Genomic DNA, 20,323 nt, shown 5'->3' with positions numbered 1-20,323 from the left:
CAACACCTCTACAGCACCGAAGACTGTCACCGCCTCTGTAGGCACACACGGCACTAATGTAAGTTTTTATATGTACACTTACGTAGCAATTACGTTTGAACTATCTAAATGTCAGTCATATTGTAAATTTCATTTGCTTATCGTGTTGTTATAAAGTTATATTATAATATGAATGAGGAGTACTAGGCGTGTTTCTCATAGATCGAAGTCTTTTTTGTTGAATTGTGAATGTTACTTTGCTCGCATAATTAGGTTGAATTTATTTATATGGCAAAAGTGGCAAACTAGCAAGAGGCTCTACTTGAAATCGCCAAAATAGCAAAGTTACCGATGCCCACAGACAACGACATTTTCAGATATGTTGCCTACTTTTAATCGACAGAGAAGACGCTCAGAAAGAGGATATTATCCGATTAATATTAAGATAATGTTACGAAAGACAATTTAATTAGGTTTGTTAGACCAGACAAGATTCCAGAAAAATAACGTTAATGTTTAAAATTTTTATCGAACAAACCATATAACTTTTATATTATAGACATCTGAGGAGTCACAAGGAGCTTCTGGGTCGAGCCAGCACAATCAAGATCTCAAATCGGAGGGAGTGCAGGCCGGGGGTACACTTACAACTTCCAAGTCCTCCTCGACTTCCACACGCTCTAACAAGGAACATTTGCAGCATATGCCTAAGAGCGTTGACTACGGAGACGGCAATGAATCCGTAAGTGTAAATATACATTAAAATAGCAAATACTAAAATGCCATGGTCGACAGGCTTATGTCATTTCTGCAGAGTTAGTACAGTTATGATAGTACACTATTTATGTCAAGGAATATTAATTAAAGTAGCAAGACATAGAATAGTTACAAAGATAAAATTGTAGTAAGAGTAATTGACGCATTAAACTAAAAGTTAAATATTAAATTGCAAAAGGAAATAAGAAATTTAATTCCACGACCAATATCGAACAAATGCTTAATAAGCTAAAAATTTTAGAACTACCTACATAATCTGTGCATGACAGTTATCTATAAAGTGATTCAGATACACATAAACATTGGTGTGGATATAACTGTTTGTATGTTTGAATAAAATTGTTGCTATATTTTCAGTCACGTGAGTCGGAGAAACACGCTATGCATCATCACAACGTTATTAATAACAATACTTCGGGATCACGTCGCACTAAGTCTAAGAGCACTGAAGACATGAATATGGGTATGTACACTTTATACACATTCATGTTATCTATCAAAAGATATTCATTTTACGAGATACGTTTTCTCCTGGCTATGTTCAAGATTAAAAAAGTAAAAAACAAGGTAGTCTTGGTCATTTTGCAATGTATCATAAGTTTGACAACCTTTTAATTATCTTGTTTAACAAGGCATAAACTCTGACAAAATAGGAAGTAAGTGGTTTAATGCATCCAATAAAACTCAGAAGAAGTATGAGGTGAAAGTAATTAATTTTTTTTATAGATTCGAGTACTCTGAAACGAATGCTGAAGCCAATGCCTTCAACCGAGAGTCCCGTGACGTCGCCGGAGATGGGCCGACGTCGGTACGGCGCCGCTTGCCCGCCGACCTGCTCGCACGCGCATGCGCACCGCCCACACCCACATCCACATGCACACCCGCACTACTCGCATGTCAACAACAACAGCCGGCAGAGCTCGCAACGGTAACTATGACAATAAGTTAAAATATCACTGTAGTTGTCCACTGTCAAAATATATTGTTGTTTCTGTTCTTTTAATGAGAGTTTGTGGGATGATAATATGTTTTGACAGTGAAAACTCACCCTTTTAGCGAATGGGATTGCAAATTAATTTCGTATACATTTGCAGTCACATATGACGACAACGGTTACGAGAAAAAGATATTCTAATGTTAACATTAACACGCTTATTGCAAGGATATCAGACTGCAAGCATTTGCTTTCGTTTTTTTCGCCACTGCCTTTGAAAAGTTAACGGACTTATTCAAAATAATTAATAATTCTACCTGTTAGCCGTGGCGTTGGAGTGGGCGCAGCTCCCAGCGGATACCCGGGTCGCGGGCTGTATCTGGAGCTGGGCGGGGGTGAACGCGACCTGTCACCGCCCTCGGACAATGTGATGTTCGACAACCAGTGCTACGCCACTACGCCATCCTCGTCAAATGGCAACTCCGACCAGGAGCCGTGCCAGCGCAGAGATCCTCGAATGCATCATCATCCGGTATTGTATAGTTTTAAATGATCACTTTTTAACAAGATACTAACATAACTAACGAGATGAGTATATTTACTTGACCACTTAATCGACTACTTACTCAATTGAAAGGCATTGCAATGGTTGCTTCTTAATGCTGTGTTGTCTATTTCCGAAATAAGTGAGTTTGTTAACGTTAATTTAAAAAAAATATTACGAATGTATTTATTTGATAAATGCATAAATTCTAATTTGATGTGTCCTTATACGGGGAGCCTTGCTCCATCTGTTAGTGTAATTGGAAATGGCTGGCGAATCAGAAATTAGTTTTAGAGGTCAGTATAAATGGCCTAAGGAATCGTTAGGTTAGGTTTTTTTATCTTGGCGTTTTGCACCCATGGATTCTAATGTACTTTAATGTTGAGCAGCAGAAGCCGTGTCTGTCGCGGCAAGCATCCCAGTCGAGCGCAACACCCGCGCCCGGGTCTCCCACTTCGCGACTTCTGCTCGAGTACGAGATGCACTTGCGCAACACGCTTGCCAAAGGCATGGATGCTGAGAGTTACAGCCTGCATACATTCGAAGCTCTACTCAGTCAGAGTATGGAAGATCTGGGTAAATACGGTTTAATTATGGTACAAAAGTTTTGGCGTTATTACGCCACGACGATATACTTTATTTTAGTTGTCCTTTGATTGGAGAAAAATTGTGAACAATTAAGAGGGAATTCTGTTGCAATTAAGAACAAGGCCTTGTCATAGATTAAATTTAAAAAATTATAATTCATTTTGGGATTACCTTAATGTAATCTCTTTTAAATAATTTAATAATTTCGCCTCGGTGTTACGCTACTATTGATTAAATGTATAATTCATTCTCATTGCAAGGTTAAAAACTAAACATACCTACATATATTACCTATGTTGCATTTGGAATAAAACCTGTTATTTTTTTTGCCCAGAATACAACGACAACATGCCGCCTTCAAATCAACGAAGCCCATATCCACCGCGCAGACGTAAGTTTTTATAACAACATTAATCCAGTAAAATAATACACGACATTAATTTACCAGACGACAAGCAATAAATTTCTAACATATTATAAAAACTATTAGCAAAATCGGCCAGGAGCGTACTTATAAACAAACATAAAAAATCATAGACATGCGAATTGAGAACCGTTAAAATGTGTATAGAACATTAAAATCACTATGCAATAATTTCATTTCCAATTTTCATATCAATCAATGTTGGTATATCACACCTTTTCTTTCAGTGCGATAACAATGAACAATTAATTAAAGTTAATGTGTTTCTGTCTCTATGCAATTTACCGTATAATGTTTTCTCGTGTTTCTATATTTATTATACGTTACTAAGCGGCAATATCCTAAAGATGAAGCATATACATATTTTGCGCTCACGTGGTTGAACCTTATCTTAAAACAAGCTTCAAGCTTAGTTGGAATATTGCAAGAAATATAGGTATATTATTACGAACACAGGCCCTGCTTCTCAATGTTCGGGCGGTGGTAGTCGATCCTCCACTCTGCCGCTCCCGCATCGCCTCGGCGTCGAACGGCAGCACAGCGCCAGATCTGACCGAGATGGATATTATAGGTAAAGTATTTTTGGATTCATACATTTAATAGCAATGTAGTCAATGAAGCATAACACAACATTATTTATCTTTAAGCTACAGCTAACAATACCACAGAATCAGATTGCCGTTACACGTATTGATATTTATTGTATACTAGCTGTCGCCCGCGACTCCATCCGTGTGGATATATAAAAAAAACTTAATATATAGATAAGTTAAATAAAAAGCAGCACTTCAAGGCATAAATTCGAAAAAAAATAGTATCCTATGTCCGTCTCCTGGCTCTAAGCTACCTCCTCACCAATTTTCAACCATATCGGTAAAGCCGTTCTTAAGTTATAAATAGTGAAACTAACACGACTTTCTTTTATATATACATATAGATTCTATTTTGTCAAAGATAATGTGTCATCAGTTGAGTTCTACGCTTATCATTTGAATTAAAAATCAAAAGTTTATCTCTACATTGAAAACAATATATATAAATGACCACATGTTTTCGGAGCTAGTTTAGTTAAGTAGTTTTGATATTTTTTTCAAATATTTTATTATTTACATTTTATCTTTTGTTGAAAACTTACAAAATATGGAATAACTCTATATATACAGCACAGACTTCCTTACAACATGGTTTCGTAAAGGACTAGTGTTCTAGAAAATAAGAAATACGTGCCTCGGAATATTTAACAAAATTACTGAGGTTCAGTATGTCAGTTTAACCGTGGCTTCGCACTGCTGAAAAACTTCCTACATGGCAATACTCGCCTTGTACTAGAAAAAATATTTGATTTTGTACATGTTATTCAGCACTTTGACTCGCAATATGATTGTAATGTATTTGAACCAAAGATAATACGTTGTGGAGGGTTAATATACTAGTATATCTTTGATGTTGAACTCCTTAATTTCTCTTCATTACTCATCTTTTTCTGTTTGTTTTATTTAGACTATTTTTTGAGTCTAGTAGTTTAAGTATCAATATCTAAAAAATAACAAACCCTGTTGCAATAAACGGCTAATCGTAATAATAAACTATCTTTTCATATTGCTCTATACAAATTTTAATAATGTCAAAATCGGAAACAAAACATTATTCAAAATCAGTTCAATTAAAAATCCGAATAAAAATGTTTCATTATTCCAAAAACAAAGCATCGTAACTTATACAACTTTGAATTGGCAAAGAAAATAGGCCAGTCGTTGTTCGTCGGTTTGTTAAATGCAAAGCTCTATTTCATTTGTATCCTCTTTTTGTTGTTTATTGATTGAGGTGTTGTATTGTTGTCGCAGCGACCGTAACGAGCTAATGCGCGAGAGGGAAAGGGAGAGGGAGAGGGAGCGCGGGTACCTCAGCGATCATAACACAAGGTTTGTTGACGCGTAGCTTTTAATTGAAAATGATTTTTGTAACAATGGGTGAAATTGTAACAGATTGATATGTTGGATAATGTATTTTTTGTACCGTTTGCAGTTAGAATATTAAAAATAAATGAAACATAGACTTATAAACATGAATAGACAGCTTTTTTTAAAGTTTTAATCAGTTCAGCTTACATTTATTAGAAATGCCATGATATTTATTATTATAAAAGGCTTTAATGATTAACTATAGTTATATCTAAAAAAATAATTTATTCAAAAATTATTGCTTTTTGAAATAAATTTAGGCAAAATGAAAAAAAAAGGACAAAATAAAACTTGTTTACTTATTTTCCTGGAACACTGTGAAGCCCTAAATAAACGTGTTATTAATTAATGAAGGGTTGAAATGGGGATGTTTTTTGACAGGGACCGCAATCGGGACCGTGATCAAGGATACTTGAGCGATCATCAATCAAGGTAAGTTTAAACAACATTTTATCCAAATGTATTATAATAAGATATTTAATATTATAAATAAAAATATAGTAAACACTGTACTAAATAATGCAGCAATAGAGAACACAGATTTCACCTAAACATATTTAAAACTAATGTTAAAACATGGTTTGGTTTTCACATTCTTGCATCCATGGATTGAAAAATCTTCCAGAAATAGAAAAAATTTTATTATAGTAATTTCATATAGTAAACTCTTTAAAATCTTAGCTTAGAGCAATTTTTTAATATCGATAGAATAATTTGTTTTAATAAAACTAGCCACATTAATAATTTCAAATCATCAAATCTATGTTCTTCATCCCTATGTAACCATCCCCATATAATCATAATGATCATTCCTTATGTAATTATTTTTTTGTATATATTGCGGTATTCAATTTATGTACATAAATATAATATAATAATAACTGTTGTCTTGTAGAACTATAGCATTTCTTAACATGTGCAAATCATATACAATACGATAAGAACAAATAAGTAGGAGATCTCGGCGAGATAATAACAAAACATCGCTTTGTCTTGTTGTACAGGAAACTAATAAATTTTGGGCTCCATAAACTTCGGTATTGTCTTACATTTGGTATATTTTGGCTTCATAAATTGCAGGAGATTTTATTACGATGAGTATTTTGTTTCGATTATATCATATAATTTCTATTATTAATATAAACATCATCCTATTTTTTAAAATTTGAATTGATTGGCGTAAAATGTATTTTACGTATAGTCTGGATTACTCTAGCTCGACCAATACCTTGAAGACATATTACATATTAAAATAAAACCTCACGTACATATTTGACGTAAAATAGTGTTTAACGTGAAACATTTACGGTTTATTGATAAATTAGTTACCAGAATAATTAACATTCTAACTCAAAAATTAAATCTTAATTTAAAAATAAATATGGCACTTTTGAACTTAGTTTCGTTCATGTGTCACGTGAGAGACGTACGTGCTAAGCTGGCATGTTGTCGCTACGTTTCTAATGCCGTTTCGAATAAAGCTTTTGACGCTTGACGTGAGTTGAGGCTGACAAAACTTCATTGTCAGCTTTCCGGCGGCGCGGCCGTGCGCGTTCTTTGTTGATGTTTTCATAAGACATTTTCCTTCACATCCTCGTGAACATTTGGATGGAAAAGGGCAACATTCCAAAATAAAAAGACAATCTCCAGGAAAAGACACGTCCTAACCGTGAAAAGCATAGACGATTCTATTATATTGTAGCTTAAACAAATGTCCACCCTTTCATCACATGCTGATATAAGATATAAGTAAAAATATGATTATGCGAAGGCGTTCAAAATGCGATCTTGTCAAATACATCACTAAGTATTTATACCGGAAGCAATATTGGTTATGTTTAAGGATAAACCATACCTCTTTTTGACTACGTTGATATCCATACAATCAATTAGCTGCGGTCAAACGGATAAATCACGTGTTTTTATTAAATGTACCATGTCTAACTGTATTTTTGGAATAATACAGTAAAGTATTACTAAGTTTCAATTAGTTTCACGTAAATAAATTAATTATTCTAACTCTTAATGACTTTCTCTCTAGAAAAACAGAAAGATTTATTTATAAGTATCTTTCATCAATGACTTTGTTTTACGAATAATCTGAATGTTTTATTCCTAAATCCATTATCTTAATTATATGTCCAATTCGAAAAATAAAGAATTATTTATTTTTAATTCTGAATTTCGTACCAGTACCGAAGCGTTGTCGAGTGTTTTTATTAATTAATTGGAATCGCGCACCGAGTAAATATAATTTAGTCCTTGTTAATGGGGTAGGAAATGTCTAGCTCCAAATAGTTAGCTCGTGAAATTGATGATGTGTTTTTTGTGTATGTAGTGAATACTTTAAATATTGCATTTTCATAAAATCATTTCACATAATATCTGCAATTATTCCGTAATTGCTTTTTGTAAAAATAACAATTTAAATTTAAGACTTATCTCAATACAAATATATGTACAATTAACTATTGGTTTCTGAGACGAAGATCTCTGTATAAATCATATCGTCATCCCTGTCATTATCTTCAACAAAACAAGGATAACAAATTGTTTTTATGTGGATTTTTGTCTCAGAAACCCACGGTAAATCATCAAACTAAGTAACTAAATTAATCAGTAAAAATTTTCACCTCGAATTTCAGTGTAACGTATCTATCCATGTAAATCTCGGGAAAATTAATAAGCAAGCGCTATTTGAAATATAGCTACGATATATTGTCTCACTTTATCATCCGTTTATTGCGACGCTGAATTTATTAAAGTTGTACGTAGCACTGCCAAACGCTACGGCGTAGCTGGGCGTAGCAATCAGAACGGAGAGGCTACGAGTGTTCATTGATTTGTATGCAAAAATTCACGTCCGTGACCGAACACTTCATCGATTGAATATTTTTACCTTAGTGCTCTTATCTTTCTTCTTCACTTAAGTTATGGAATGTTTTAAGAGACGGAAAATTTAACTAACAGATTTAAAACTGAAAAATAAATGTGCAGCCCCATTTTTAGTAGACCAACAATATATTTTTTGGCCAACCTATTTCCTTAAAACATTACGTTTCGACAAATCATATATTACGTACTCTTCCGTGCCGTTTGCTTTTTTGCTCTTTCGGAAATAGCAAGATTGTTTTGAAACAATAAATTATTGTATTTCGTTTTCCATTATTTTGTGAGTTCCAGTTTAGTAAAATAAGTTCTAACAATAAAACTGTCATTATAGAAAATGTCATATCATTTTACAATTGTTTTCTACTGTTTCAAAATATTTTATACTTTTTAAAAGTAGATAATAATAGTCTTTAAAATCTTAGTGCAGTACAAAGTAAAGAATACACATGATTTAAGTTTAATAACCATTAGTTCGTTTGTGCGGAGTAAAGTAAAATGAATAAAAAGCTTAAAATGTCAGTACGGCATTTCAGTTGAGTCTGACCTAATTTTATGCGCTCGTATGTATGCGGTTGCTTACATTCCTAACGATGGAATTACGGATGGCAGCGTAAGTTTAGAAATACATCCATTAGTTTATAGCTGACTGACTTTTTTTGTTATCTCCGACCTCAAGTATAACTATGCAAGAGAGATTAAACTATTATTGTAAAGGAGAAATTATTCGATATTATAATAATTAAACTTTAGTTGCTGAACTTTCATAAATAGAGGATGATTGTATTGTTGCTTCGTTTAACAATAATATTTTCGTAAAGTTGTTCAGCCACATAAAAGTGTTGGGCTATATGACTTACACTACATTGCATACAGGATGATCAAAAGATATGTTCTACTACCATTTTAGTACATAATAATGTAACAAATTTCGGTACTTATTAATAACCTATCCATTAGTGCACGTGTTTCATCGATTTAGACAATTTTATTTTATAAATGGAAATCCTAATTATTACTATTTTACCATAGAAACTTTCACGTTTTCGTGTTTAAATATTTTATTCTTATATTAACCACATCAAGAGGGAATAACGGGTCATTTTAATGTGGCTCGTATATTTTACAGCAAACAGAAACAAAGAGAAACTACGCCAGATTTAGCATTTAATTAGATGTCTCGGGAAAATCGTTCTGAAAAGCTATTTAATCCAATGGAATGAGATAGAGCTTTGTGTGTCATTTGAAATTCTATTAGTGTTACAGAGTACGTGCTATACGACGCGTCGTTTTATCAGACAATGGGTTATCTTGTATTTTTTGTGTAGATTTTTTTCCGAACATATGCCATTCTTTGTTCCACATTCTTATATCCTCTATTTATAGAAGGGGTGCAATAAAAATTCACTATCGTGATAGTATGTTTTTATTACTGCATATATACATATGAGGGATCATCCACGATCTTACATACTTTAAAATTAATATTTACGAGTAACATTATATTTAACTTATAACAAAACAAATTTCAGAAAATATAGCATAAGGTTTTCCAAACTTTGCTACTGCCAAAACAATATGTTAATTTTTGTTACAGATTACGCAAATATTTAGCTTAGCTAATTAATAACTATTAATAATACCTTCATGCATATCTGAATACGTAAACATATAGCATTGTATGTGTTAAATTTTTAGAAGCGTTAGTGAAAATCAATTTTAGTTTAATGATTCATTAAAATAACACCAGCCGTAATTATGGGTGATTGATTTAATTATTATTATTTGATTATTAAATGTTAAACCAGGTCGTTCGATTAATTCTGTTTAATTACCGAACATGGACGTAATTATAGCGAGTTTTTATGTCTATGTTGAAATAATTTGCTAAAATTGGTGATTGTTATTCAACTTTAACACCACTAACAGATTGAAAGTTAGTCATAACTGTATTATCTGCTTTAAACACAGTTTTAAATCATATTCTGTTTTATTTGAGAAATGTAAAGTACACCCGCAATTTTGGCTGAATTATAAATTTTCCCCGAAACCGAAATGACTTCTTATTATTTCTAATGACAAGTATTAAAAACATTATTGTGCTGTGGATTGGTGTATCAGTGAATTAGTCAGTTTCTTCTTTTGTTATTCGTAAACTAAATTAACTCAATGCGTTAGAAACAACAGGGTTCGTAGCTTTATAGCTTTGAAACGTCGACTTGATCGGTTACATAATATTAGCGTCTGCAGAGAAATGTCAACTACACTCATACTGTTAAACTAGTAATAGATTCTAGACGGGTTTCGTATCCGACGTGGAGCTATCGTCCCAAGGGAGAGAGCAGGCGGCCATTTTAAATTACATTATTGTACGGTATTACAACTTTGAACTCGTACTACTTTTTTATAGCGAACTTTTGCGATGGTTGCAGATTGTTTCGATTTAACTGCTAGTCCCTTGACGATTTTCCCTTGATTTCGTATAATTTCAATATCGGTCCAATACTAAGACTACATAGGTATTTGAAATTATCTCTTTTCACAAATTCAATTTTGAATTGCTGCATTAAAAACACAGTTTTCATTATTTATGAGCAAATAACTACTTTATTATTATATTTTTGCAAGTTGATTTTAGAAGTGGCTTGTAAATGGCTTAGATATTTGTTTTATTAATTGCCAATAAATCTTGACATTAGATTCTACTACCGTGTAACAAATATTCGTAGTATAAGTTGTACGTAACACCAGCCAAACGCTACGGCGTAGCAATATTATTCGTTGTCGTATAATTATGGGCAATTTGTGTAATTACTACAGTCCATAATTCAATGAAAGCCGTAGAGCAATAAATTTGAATTATTGGAACTTCATTACTAAAATAATCACATAATAATAATAAACATTGACTTGGAAAATAAATAGTTATGGATGTATGAATTTTATCAATAATGATATACGTAGTATCAAAATTAAAATAGAAGTGAAGTACCTTAGTCAGAAAGTGCTGGGGATTCAAACACCTTACGCTATTATTCCAAAGCTCTTTTCCAATACCTATGTGACATATTCACAACATCAACTAAGTACAATCTTTGTTTCTTAGCTTCGTGAGTGCATCGCGTTGTGCGTCGTGTATTGGGGAGTCGGCCCGTTCGGCATGGTACCGGCACTCTGACGGGTGGCGTGGACAACCGCCGCCTCGCCGCTCACCCTGGGACTCCCTACCCAGCCTGCGACATGAGGGCAGCCTCAACGACTCCGGCTACAGAAGCAATAGAGCTGACAGCTTTGAACAAAGGTATGTTATTACGCAATAATACTTCGTCTTTCGGTGCCTCTTTCTCTAGTAAGGGTTACCGGACCGTCCTCAGTGTAATAAACGCATAGAATTGGCTAGAGGAATGAAATATCGTCTTTCTATGCGTATCCTTCTCTGTTTTTAAGTTACAGCGGTTACTATGCTATTGTAGCAAAGTCAGATTCGCGTTTCAATCTAAGTACTTTTTATATTTTCATCATACAAATATCACTAGGCTGGGTTGGCTTTTGTTAATTTATTTTACGCTTACAAAGCCTCGTACCTCGCAGGCTATAAATATTATTGTTTTGGAACTGTAATTCGAGTCAAAAGAAATTATAAATTAATACATAACAGTAACAATTTTAAATCATTTCGAATTTCCGTTAATTATAAATTCAAGTCATACTTGTGTAATTTCTTATCGTAAAGTTTAGTACAATGGTATCAAACGTCATAAGAAACTTGAGAGCGTAAGTTGCGTGTGTAATTTATAAATAAGATTCTGTTTTATTACAAAATTTGAAATAGACAATTTATTTAAAAAATGTATGCAAACCTATCCATTTCTTTAAGACGATATTAAATAAAGCAACGGAAATTAAAGTTATACTTTAACTTAAATTATGTCGTGCATATTATTCCGTAATGACAATTCTGCGTAATATTTGTCGGCTAATTTCCATGTTTTGGTGTTTGAGAGTATCTAGCACGAATATTTGCCACCCTCGTATCATGACATTATAACAAAATGTCTGTATAAGATGCAGGGGCGCTGCACTAATTTTAAGACAAATCTCGTTAAGCATTCTCACAAATATCCATGCCCTCAGCACAGAAAGATTTCGAACATCTTGTTTGCCAGTGTAAACCATTTAGTGGGTTTAACCCTCATCAGCATTGCATTAATTGGCATATCAAACAAGACATAAACTCAAGCTCGTATCATAGTAGACAATGTAAATTCAGTCTCGTTATTTTAATGCAAATGAAGTCTTAAAATGCTAATTCTGTGTGGTAGAACTCGGTTAGATTTTACATTGAACGGTGTTTCAAAAGTTTAGCAAACTTAATAGAATGTATTCGGCGAACTTTGCATTAAAATCTTTTAGTAATTACTTTCGTAATTTAAAAAATAGAAGCAAAAACAAAGTACGCGAGATTGTTTATCTAAAGTAGGAGATCGATAAGTTCCTTTACTAATAAATGTTCAGACGCGAAATAAGAACGTTATAAAGTTGATACTGATAAAATATTTTGTACGATATTTGTTGAAATAAATAGAAGGTGTAAGCGAAAAAAAAAACTATAAAACTATCAAAAAATAATATGTAACATAGCAAATATATTCGGTCGATTTAGACACATTTTACTATGTTGTAAGCTTATGTTGATAGTACGCTAAAGTTTTATAAAGTATTTATATGTCAAATAACACGCGGTACTTCGTGTAACAGTTTCATGTAAATTATTCTACTCATTATAGTTTCATATTCCATGTAAAGTCTTCATCAAATATGCAGATATATTTACTTCTTCCAATATCGACTCTATAATGACTATAGTTCACTTTCTACATAATATTAATGAGATATTTTGAAGCCTGCATAATGTAATTTATTACAAGAACGTCTATATATATATATATATATATATATATATATTTTATGCAATTTTGTTTTATGTTGAGTTATATTAAATTATTCAAATTAGCATTTTTAAAGTTGAAACATGAAATAACAAATAGCCGCAATGTATTATTTTAAATATCATTAAATATTATGTTTATCAATTTTATCTTATCAAAGTATATACATTATTATTGGAATCATTCACACTACAGAAACTAATATATTAGAAATTTATTTTCCATTGTGTAACCATGATATAGTATTTCATACATTATAGAACAATATATTGGAAACAAGTAGGTCATTTCATGTGTACTAAAAGCAATTTGACAATTATGACTCATTATACCAGTGACTTTTACTCCGATTACAGTTTTAAAATAATGACTATTATTATGACTTTTTGTACCGCTGGGCAACCCTTTTATCGTTAAATACAAGCCTCAGCGTAGCTTTCCACTCTTTATTTGTCGGAATTCAGGCGGAATACATTTAAATCATTTTGATGCGTCATTTTCAGAAAATAAGGGTTCGAAAAGATTTTAGAAATAACTCCTTAAATATATAAACCATAAAATAAAGCTATATCGTAAAGTAGCTCAAAATTTTGTTAAACAATTTTCTAAGAATTCTATAGGTATGATCTTCCATGAAGAGTCCTGACTTGATAAACATTTCGATTCGACTATTCTAAACAGGGTAGAACTGATCACGCCCATAGATATTGGTAGTAATCCTAGTTGATATAGAACTTGTATTCCAGGGGAGTATTCGATCGTCAAGACAGCGTTCGCTCGGAGTACGCCAGCGATCGAGAGTCCACGCGCTACGGCATCGTGCAGCAGGCCTCCGTTGACAGCACCGATTCCAGGATCTGCTATCTCACTTCCAGCGAGGTAAGCATATATACGAATACACACATAAACGATTTTACATTTTGATATTTTCATGATATTATGTTGGTTACAGTTAGGTATATAGCAGCATCTTATTCTTCAGAGTGTTCTGATAGATCGTATATTGTATCCACAGAAATAGGCGACACACAAGATTGAATCAATTTAAATTTAATATTCACCATTTAACATGTTCTACGTATCCGGGGTGACAATGTAAATCCAATTATTATATGCGTATTATTTCAATGCATTTCTAATCGAATACATAGTTTGGCTTACGTTAGCTATTGTGATGTGCATAGTTGGAATGTACGTCATCAGTTATTAAGTGAGAATAGGATTATTATGCATCGGACGCGTTGAGCCGGAGCCGATTACGCTTAATGCAGATCAGCTGTAACCCGGTTACAAAATGTGAGCTGTTTATTCGTGCGAAATCTATTTGTGTTAGCTAATAAAAACCTTTTAAATTTAACAGTATTATTAAATTGAAAAGCTTGAATGCTTAGATGTGTGAATGTGGAAAAAAATATTATATATATACAAATTTCTACGCACCCCTTTGAGTTTAGGCGTGAATTTTGTATATTATTCACATTTTTAAGTAGCAATTGTAATGCATTATTTTAATCGTAGCAAGAATACAAGTGTACTTAACTGAATTGTTTACAAGTGTTAACAAGGCAAATGAGTAAAGCTGTAAATTACGTAACAATTCTAGAAAAAAAAACATAAATATCTTCACGGGAAAACATAGTACCAAAAATTCAACATAGGTATTTAATATTGAAGCATTTCGTGAAAATTTCTGACAATGTCAACATACACAAAATAAAATGATCTGTTCCTCAACAGACTACCACCGCCAGTTAACAATTATTACGACGCTAAGTTTTGGGCCACTTCATTTGGGCTTAATGCCATGTTTGATAAGGGTAGCAAGTAAACTCACTTATAGAATTATGACACATTAACTTTTTAGGTTATTTAATTAAATGGATATAGAATTTATCCATACAAATATTCAATAAGTATTTGGTATAATATATAGGTAAAATCTTGTATTTTTTGCACATAATAATAATAAAAACACAGTGTAAAGTAATTTTCTTGCTGTAATCATTTCTCTTTTGTTTTAAGAATGAAACATTGACATTCTGCAGAACAAAAATGTAAAAGGAGATTCCCATGGGCAAACGCAGTTGTATATTTTAAATAAACAGAAAAAAGATCTCACAGCTACAAGCTAAAGAATTTTATAATCTAGGGAATGAGATATCGGATATTTTTACTTGATTTTACAAATATTCTATGAAACGTCTTTGCGTCATACTTAAAAAATAAAAAAATTCAATATAAAATAACTTTATTAATCAATCATAATATAAAAATTATTATTCCATAAGCCTTACGATTTACAGTCGAAGGCGAAGCATAATAAGCGTACTACAATTTTTTTTAAATGATAATTAATAATATTCGGTCGACTGGATATCAAATTTCAGTCTTTCAAAAGATGATGATGACTTTTACGATTATCTCCAGCACTTTTCATAAAAAAAGCGCCGTTCATTGTGGTTCAGACTTAATAATAAAAATTACACTAAATCCCTTATATTTAGAAGTGTTATTAAAAATTCTTTTAAATTTCTTTTTCAAAGTAACCTATTCTCAAATGATTTACTAGAGCTAATTAACTTAATAAAATTATCAGCAAAAGTGTTGACACCATTGATATTTTAAACTATCATAAAAAGCCTTAAAAGAAATAGACAGTAAAATTAAATGTGATCTAATTTAAATCCCTAAACTTCAATAATTCCCATAACTGATCTCCGTTATTCGCTTGATTTAACGACGAAGGCATAAGTAGCGGGAAGCACTACAGATGCAGGTGAGCGGCGACGAGCTGCAGAGATCTAATCACAGAGCTAATTGGGACTCCAACTTGCACTCGATAATGCTTGACTTATCAGAACCATTCGCTGAACTGAGGCGAAATTGCTTCACAAACAACGAAGATACGCCACTCACTTCACTCCATTTCAATTATCCTTCTTCTATTTGCACAAAGGAATCTATAAATACTTGTTTGTATTAAGATAAAGTAGAAAAAATAGGACAAGTTATCAATAATAAATTAGAATATAAATTCGTTTATATAAGTAATTTAGATATTTATGTGTTTCACGGCTTCTAAATTAATTTCTTAAAATAAATAATTTAGTTGAAAAGCAGGTTAATTATTTAATAATGAATAGAATAATTTCTTGTCTGCAAAGGCAGTCTGATGAGAAACGTATTTAACTATTTTTAACACTTCTTTTACTATCAAATTAAAGACTATCTTTTTTTTCATTATAAAAAAAACAATTCGAAATTTCATTCGAACGAAGTCGTGCATATTCAGTTCAATATAAAAGTGGGATATTTTTTCATGCATGTAAATAGATGGAAGTCGAAAAGGGAAAGGCTGCTAACAAAAAAAAAATGGAAAACAGACTTTTGAAATGCTTTTGAATTGCCTTTCGAACTACGTTTTGCTCGTTCTTTTACTTTTATATTATATATCAAATGGTACATAAATAAATTTGAATTAAGAAAATCTTTACAATAAAACCTTCCGTCTCAAACAAAGAACTGAAGAGTTTATCCAAACTGCTCACTAATGAAGCAATTTGACTAAGTGCTGTTAATCCATCCCCTTCTCGAATCGATTTGCATTTGGTCGATATTCATTTGTTCGCGGATTGATGAGCGAGGAAATCCCTTAAATGGGAATTCATTCATCGGAAACTATGAGACTTAGTAAGAGAATATATTAACGCCAAGATACAGAATGAAAATGGGCTAAGATAGAAAAGATATTAAAAATTATATAATTGTGTTTTAAAATATTGTATCGTTTTATTATCTCCATAAGCATAATGACATAGTATTTTCCTTAAATTGTTATAGCATTTTATTTTGAAAATCGAAGATTTAAAAAATGTCACAACTAACTTTTTCTCGTCGTCATTTACTTTGTTTTTTTGATACCCGAAAAACTATTCTAAAAATAATTTTATTTTTATAGAATGAGATCATAAAAAATACAACTTTAATGGGACCATATCCTACTCATACCCATCACTATACAACTTGGATTACTTACTTTATCTTAGAACTATAAAAAAGTGAACGTAAGTACCAATAAATCACAGACTTTATAGCGAACGTGAGACTGTAAAGTACGTCCATGTGAACATTTACAAAGACCTTAAACAAGCTAATCCGCAATAGTGTTTTTACAACCTGAAACTAAATAAATAATACTGTATACTATAGATAGTGTTTATATTTTTTCACGTAATTTTTTGTCAAATTATTATTTATACATTAAATATTTATTTGATAATCACATTAACATTTTTGTAATGATATAAAAATAGACATTCATAATTCGCTTATTTTAATGAGACTTTTGTGTTTTGGCGTAGTATCGTAAAAATATAGGTCAAATTATCGACGGTCCTAAATAACACTAAACTTTATTTATGAAGCCTTTATTCCGAGCACGTCTGGTATTTCTCCTAAAAGACAATATAACAGTTATTTACACCGATACCTTAACATAAATATCCTACGTAATTTCACATCAAATCTTCTCTACCTACTTTAACCTCATTATGGACCCGCTTAAATCTATTTATACACCCAATCTTTTCATGTTGCTATTCATTAAAGGCGTCTTTATAGGACAAGGTTTAAAGATCATTCATTCAATTTGCGGTATAAATCAATATCGTTCCTACAATGTATGTAGTTTGATCTGAAACAGTGCAATAGAAGATTTAGAGATATTCATGTGAAAATAGTGCGCACATCGTTTGTTACTCAGTCTATTTGGCTTACAAATATAATTAGAGAGGAGCTATATTTGATATAACAAAGTCATAGATAGGTTTAGGTCGAGCGAGGCCTGGGTGGTCGGGGGCCGTCGAGGGCCGTCGGGCTCGATCGTCGGGACCTGCGCGCCGGGCAACGCGCGCCGATGCGCTGTAACCTTCCCAATCGTATTCAGAACGTAGCATTAAAAATATTATTTTTGAGGTTATCTTTCTTAGTTACAAAAATATGAATCAAAACTAATTGTGAGCCTCCAATAAAAGTGGAGGAATACGTTCCAAGAGAAGTGTCGAATGTCGCGAAAGAGAACGCTTAATCGGAAACTAAGACGTTTTGTTTGTGTAAATACAAAGCTTTTACTGTCAAGTGCACGGACAAAGGAGATCTCATCGTACAGGAAGCCTTTCGCTCATTACTAGAAATCATTCAACACTATTTTCATTCAAATAATTAAGAATAGTCTGGACTATTGTAAATTTAGTGTTTCAAACATATCCAGCATTTAAAGTGAAGTCAATTAAGGCCTAGTTGTCATCAATAAGACGTTTTTTGTAGTATCCCAAGCTTGAAAAGTAAAGATAACATAAAGTGACTGTTGTTAGTAGAGTTCCTGCTGAATGTACTGCTTCATCCACCTGTGATATTAAATCATCTGCTAAGCAAATGTACCTAACCTTTGTGAATATCGTATCTTCCATACTGTTTTGACTATTAGATTGTTCATCGTTATAGCTTAATATTGTTAGGAATTGAAATATTTAAATGAAATAAAAATTTACGCACAAAATCTATTGTTGTTGTTGGTAGTTTCGCGCTAAGGATTTGTTTTTGTTAGACTTGTATACTAGGTGCTATAAATATGTTCGTTACATGGTAACTGTATGGGGGCCACCAAATCAAAGAGTGCTGACTTTATAAAGGTAATTAATTTGAGATTTCGCCCTATAACTTATACTTCTTCCTAATTATCTTCAATTTAGAATGCCTTTAGCTCGTATATGTGTCATTATACTATGTATATTTACTGCTTACTAGTTGACATATGGAAGTTTTAGTTATTGACTTTAAGTATTAGTAAAATAAATTTAGTACACTTTAAGTATTGAACATGTTTAGTAGAGTTGTTTAGATTTTAAAGTCGTCCGGGATTTTTCACAATAAATTTTAGTTTAACAAATGCACTCGATTTTTTGTAAAAAAAAATAGTTACCGATAATATACTATAAATAGATATAATACATTTTTTTATTATTTGATTATTTGAATACATATTATACGATATTTGTTTACAAAGATAGTATGAACCAAAAATCAATTTTTACAAATTACAAAGAAACCTGTACTAATCTAGTTAATGTTTATAGAATCCCGTCAAGTAGAAGGAAGCCGCATATTAAGATTTAATTATCCTTTTATATTCCTTTTTCTAACATAAATAAAAATAAATCTAAAAAAAACAAACTGAAATACTATAATGATGTTTGGTATTTACAAATCAAAATAATTTTATTGGCGACATTTAGACATTTTCGTACTTACAATGTGAACTAACCAATTATGAATTTTATTTTGGATACCATTCTCGCTTTTTTATCAAGTAGCTTCCCAATTCCTAAATAAATAAAAAGATTTATTCATTACCAATAAGTAAGTAGAAGTGACAATATTCCGAGTCGCAACAACTGTACGAAGTTAACTTTTACCATTAGATCGAACCAACTATTGTTGGCAAGCTGAGGTGAGAGTGATCGCTTTTAAGTCCATGAAAATCAAATACTTACAATATTTAAGTAGCTCTCAAGATCAGATATTCATTTATTTCTTTACCAAATAAGGGACTATTTTATCAAACTATTACGTAACGTCTTGTTATAAAAATGACATAAAAAAACTTCTTATTTCTGTAGCACCATCACTTAGTATTATATCGTATTTAAAAAGAGCATGTAGTTCATAATGACGCTCTCTGTGCAGTACAAATTTTCCCCGAGGTAATGAAGGAGGCTTAGTGCGGTTGACGACTATCCTTCACATTGCTTAGGCTCAGTGAACGGGACACGTCCCTCTAATTACTTCTTGACGTGTCGGTCCACCGCACCTTGTATTCACAAACGCTCTACATAATTATACGTACATTCATAGTCTTAAACTAACCATATATTTTTATAATGAATAAACTAGAGATTCGACCTGATAGGTGAAGATTTAGTTGATGGTACGCGCTAGTATAGTAAGTAGCCCATTTATTCTACACTTATTAGCATTTGATGTTTGTTTTAACTTTTCAAGAACTTCTAATATCTCGTTTTAACAAAATTCTAATTTCGTCAGAAACTCGCTATCATGAACAAGTCAACATCACGAGATAAAAAAATTAAAGCTTATTTTCTGTTGTTATAGTAAAAAAAAAAAGTTTAAATCAATATTAAAATCTAATGTCTAAATGCAGAAAAAGGAGGTAAAGTAGTTAATAAATTCGTTGAGTTTCATGGAAACAAAGTTCTGTTG

At 32.1% G+C, this 20,323-nt stretch overlaps 1 protein-coding gene across 1 annotated transcript in view; it reads left to right on the top strand.

Moving 5' to 3' along the window:
* Positions 1-20,323, top strand: part of sif (guanine nucleotide exchange factor still life) — a 73,341-nt gene that overhangs the window by 9,274 nt on the left and 43,744 nt on the right. The window contains exons 9-20 of the mRNA XM_013322117.1: positions 6-58; positions 539-721; positions 1,114-1,219; positions 1,483-1,684; positions 2,015-2,222; positions 2,621-2,810; positions 3,157-3,213; positions 3,703-3,817; positions 5,091-5,168; positions 5,589-5,639; positions 11,203-11,397; positions 13,792-13,924. Coding sequence (XP_013177571.1) covers positions 6-58; positions 539-721; positions 1,114-1,219; positions 1,483-1,684; positions 2,015-2,222; positions 2,621-2,810; positions 3,157-3,213; positions 3,703-3,817; positions 5,091-5,168; positions 5,589-5,639; positions 11,203-11,397; positions 13,792-13,924 — 1,571 coding nt within the window. The remainder of the gene's footprint in view (positions 1-5; positions 59-538; positions 722-1,113; positions 1,220-1,482; positions 1,685-2,014; positions 2,223-2,620; positions 2,811-3,156; positions 3,214-3,702; positions 3,818-5,090; positions 5,169-5,588; positions 5,640-11,202; positions 11,398-13,791; positions 13,925-20,323) is intronic.

Source organism: Papilio xuthus, unplaced genomic scaffold (genome assembly GCF_000836235.2).
Source record: "Papilio xuthus unplaced genomic scaffold, Pxut_1.1 DF825928.1, whole genome shotgun sequence".
In the NCBI taxonomy this organism is placed as follows: Eukaryota; Metazoa; Arthropoda; class Insecta; order Lepidoptera; family Papilionidae; genus Papilio; species Papilio xuthus.
The sequence above is the reverse complement of the archived record's forward strand: the minus strand, read 5'-3'. Positions and strand labels throughout refer to the sequence as shown.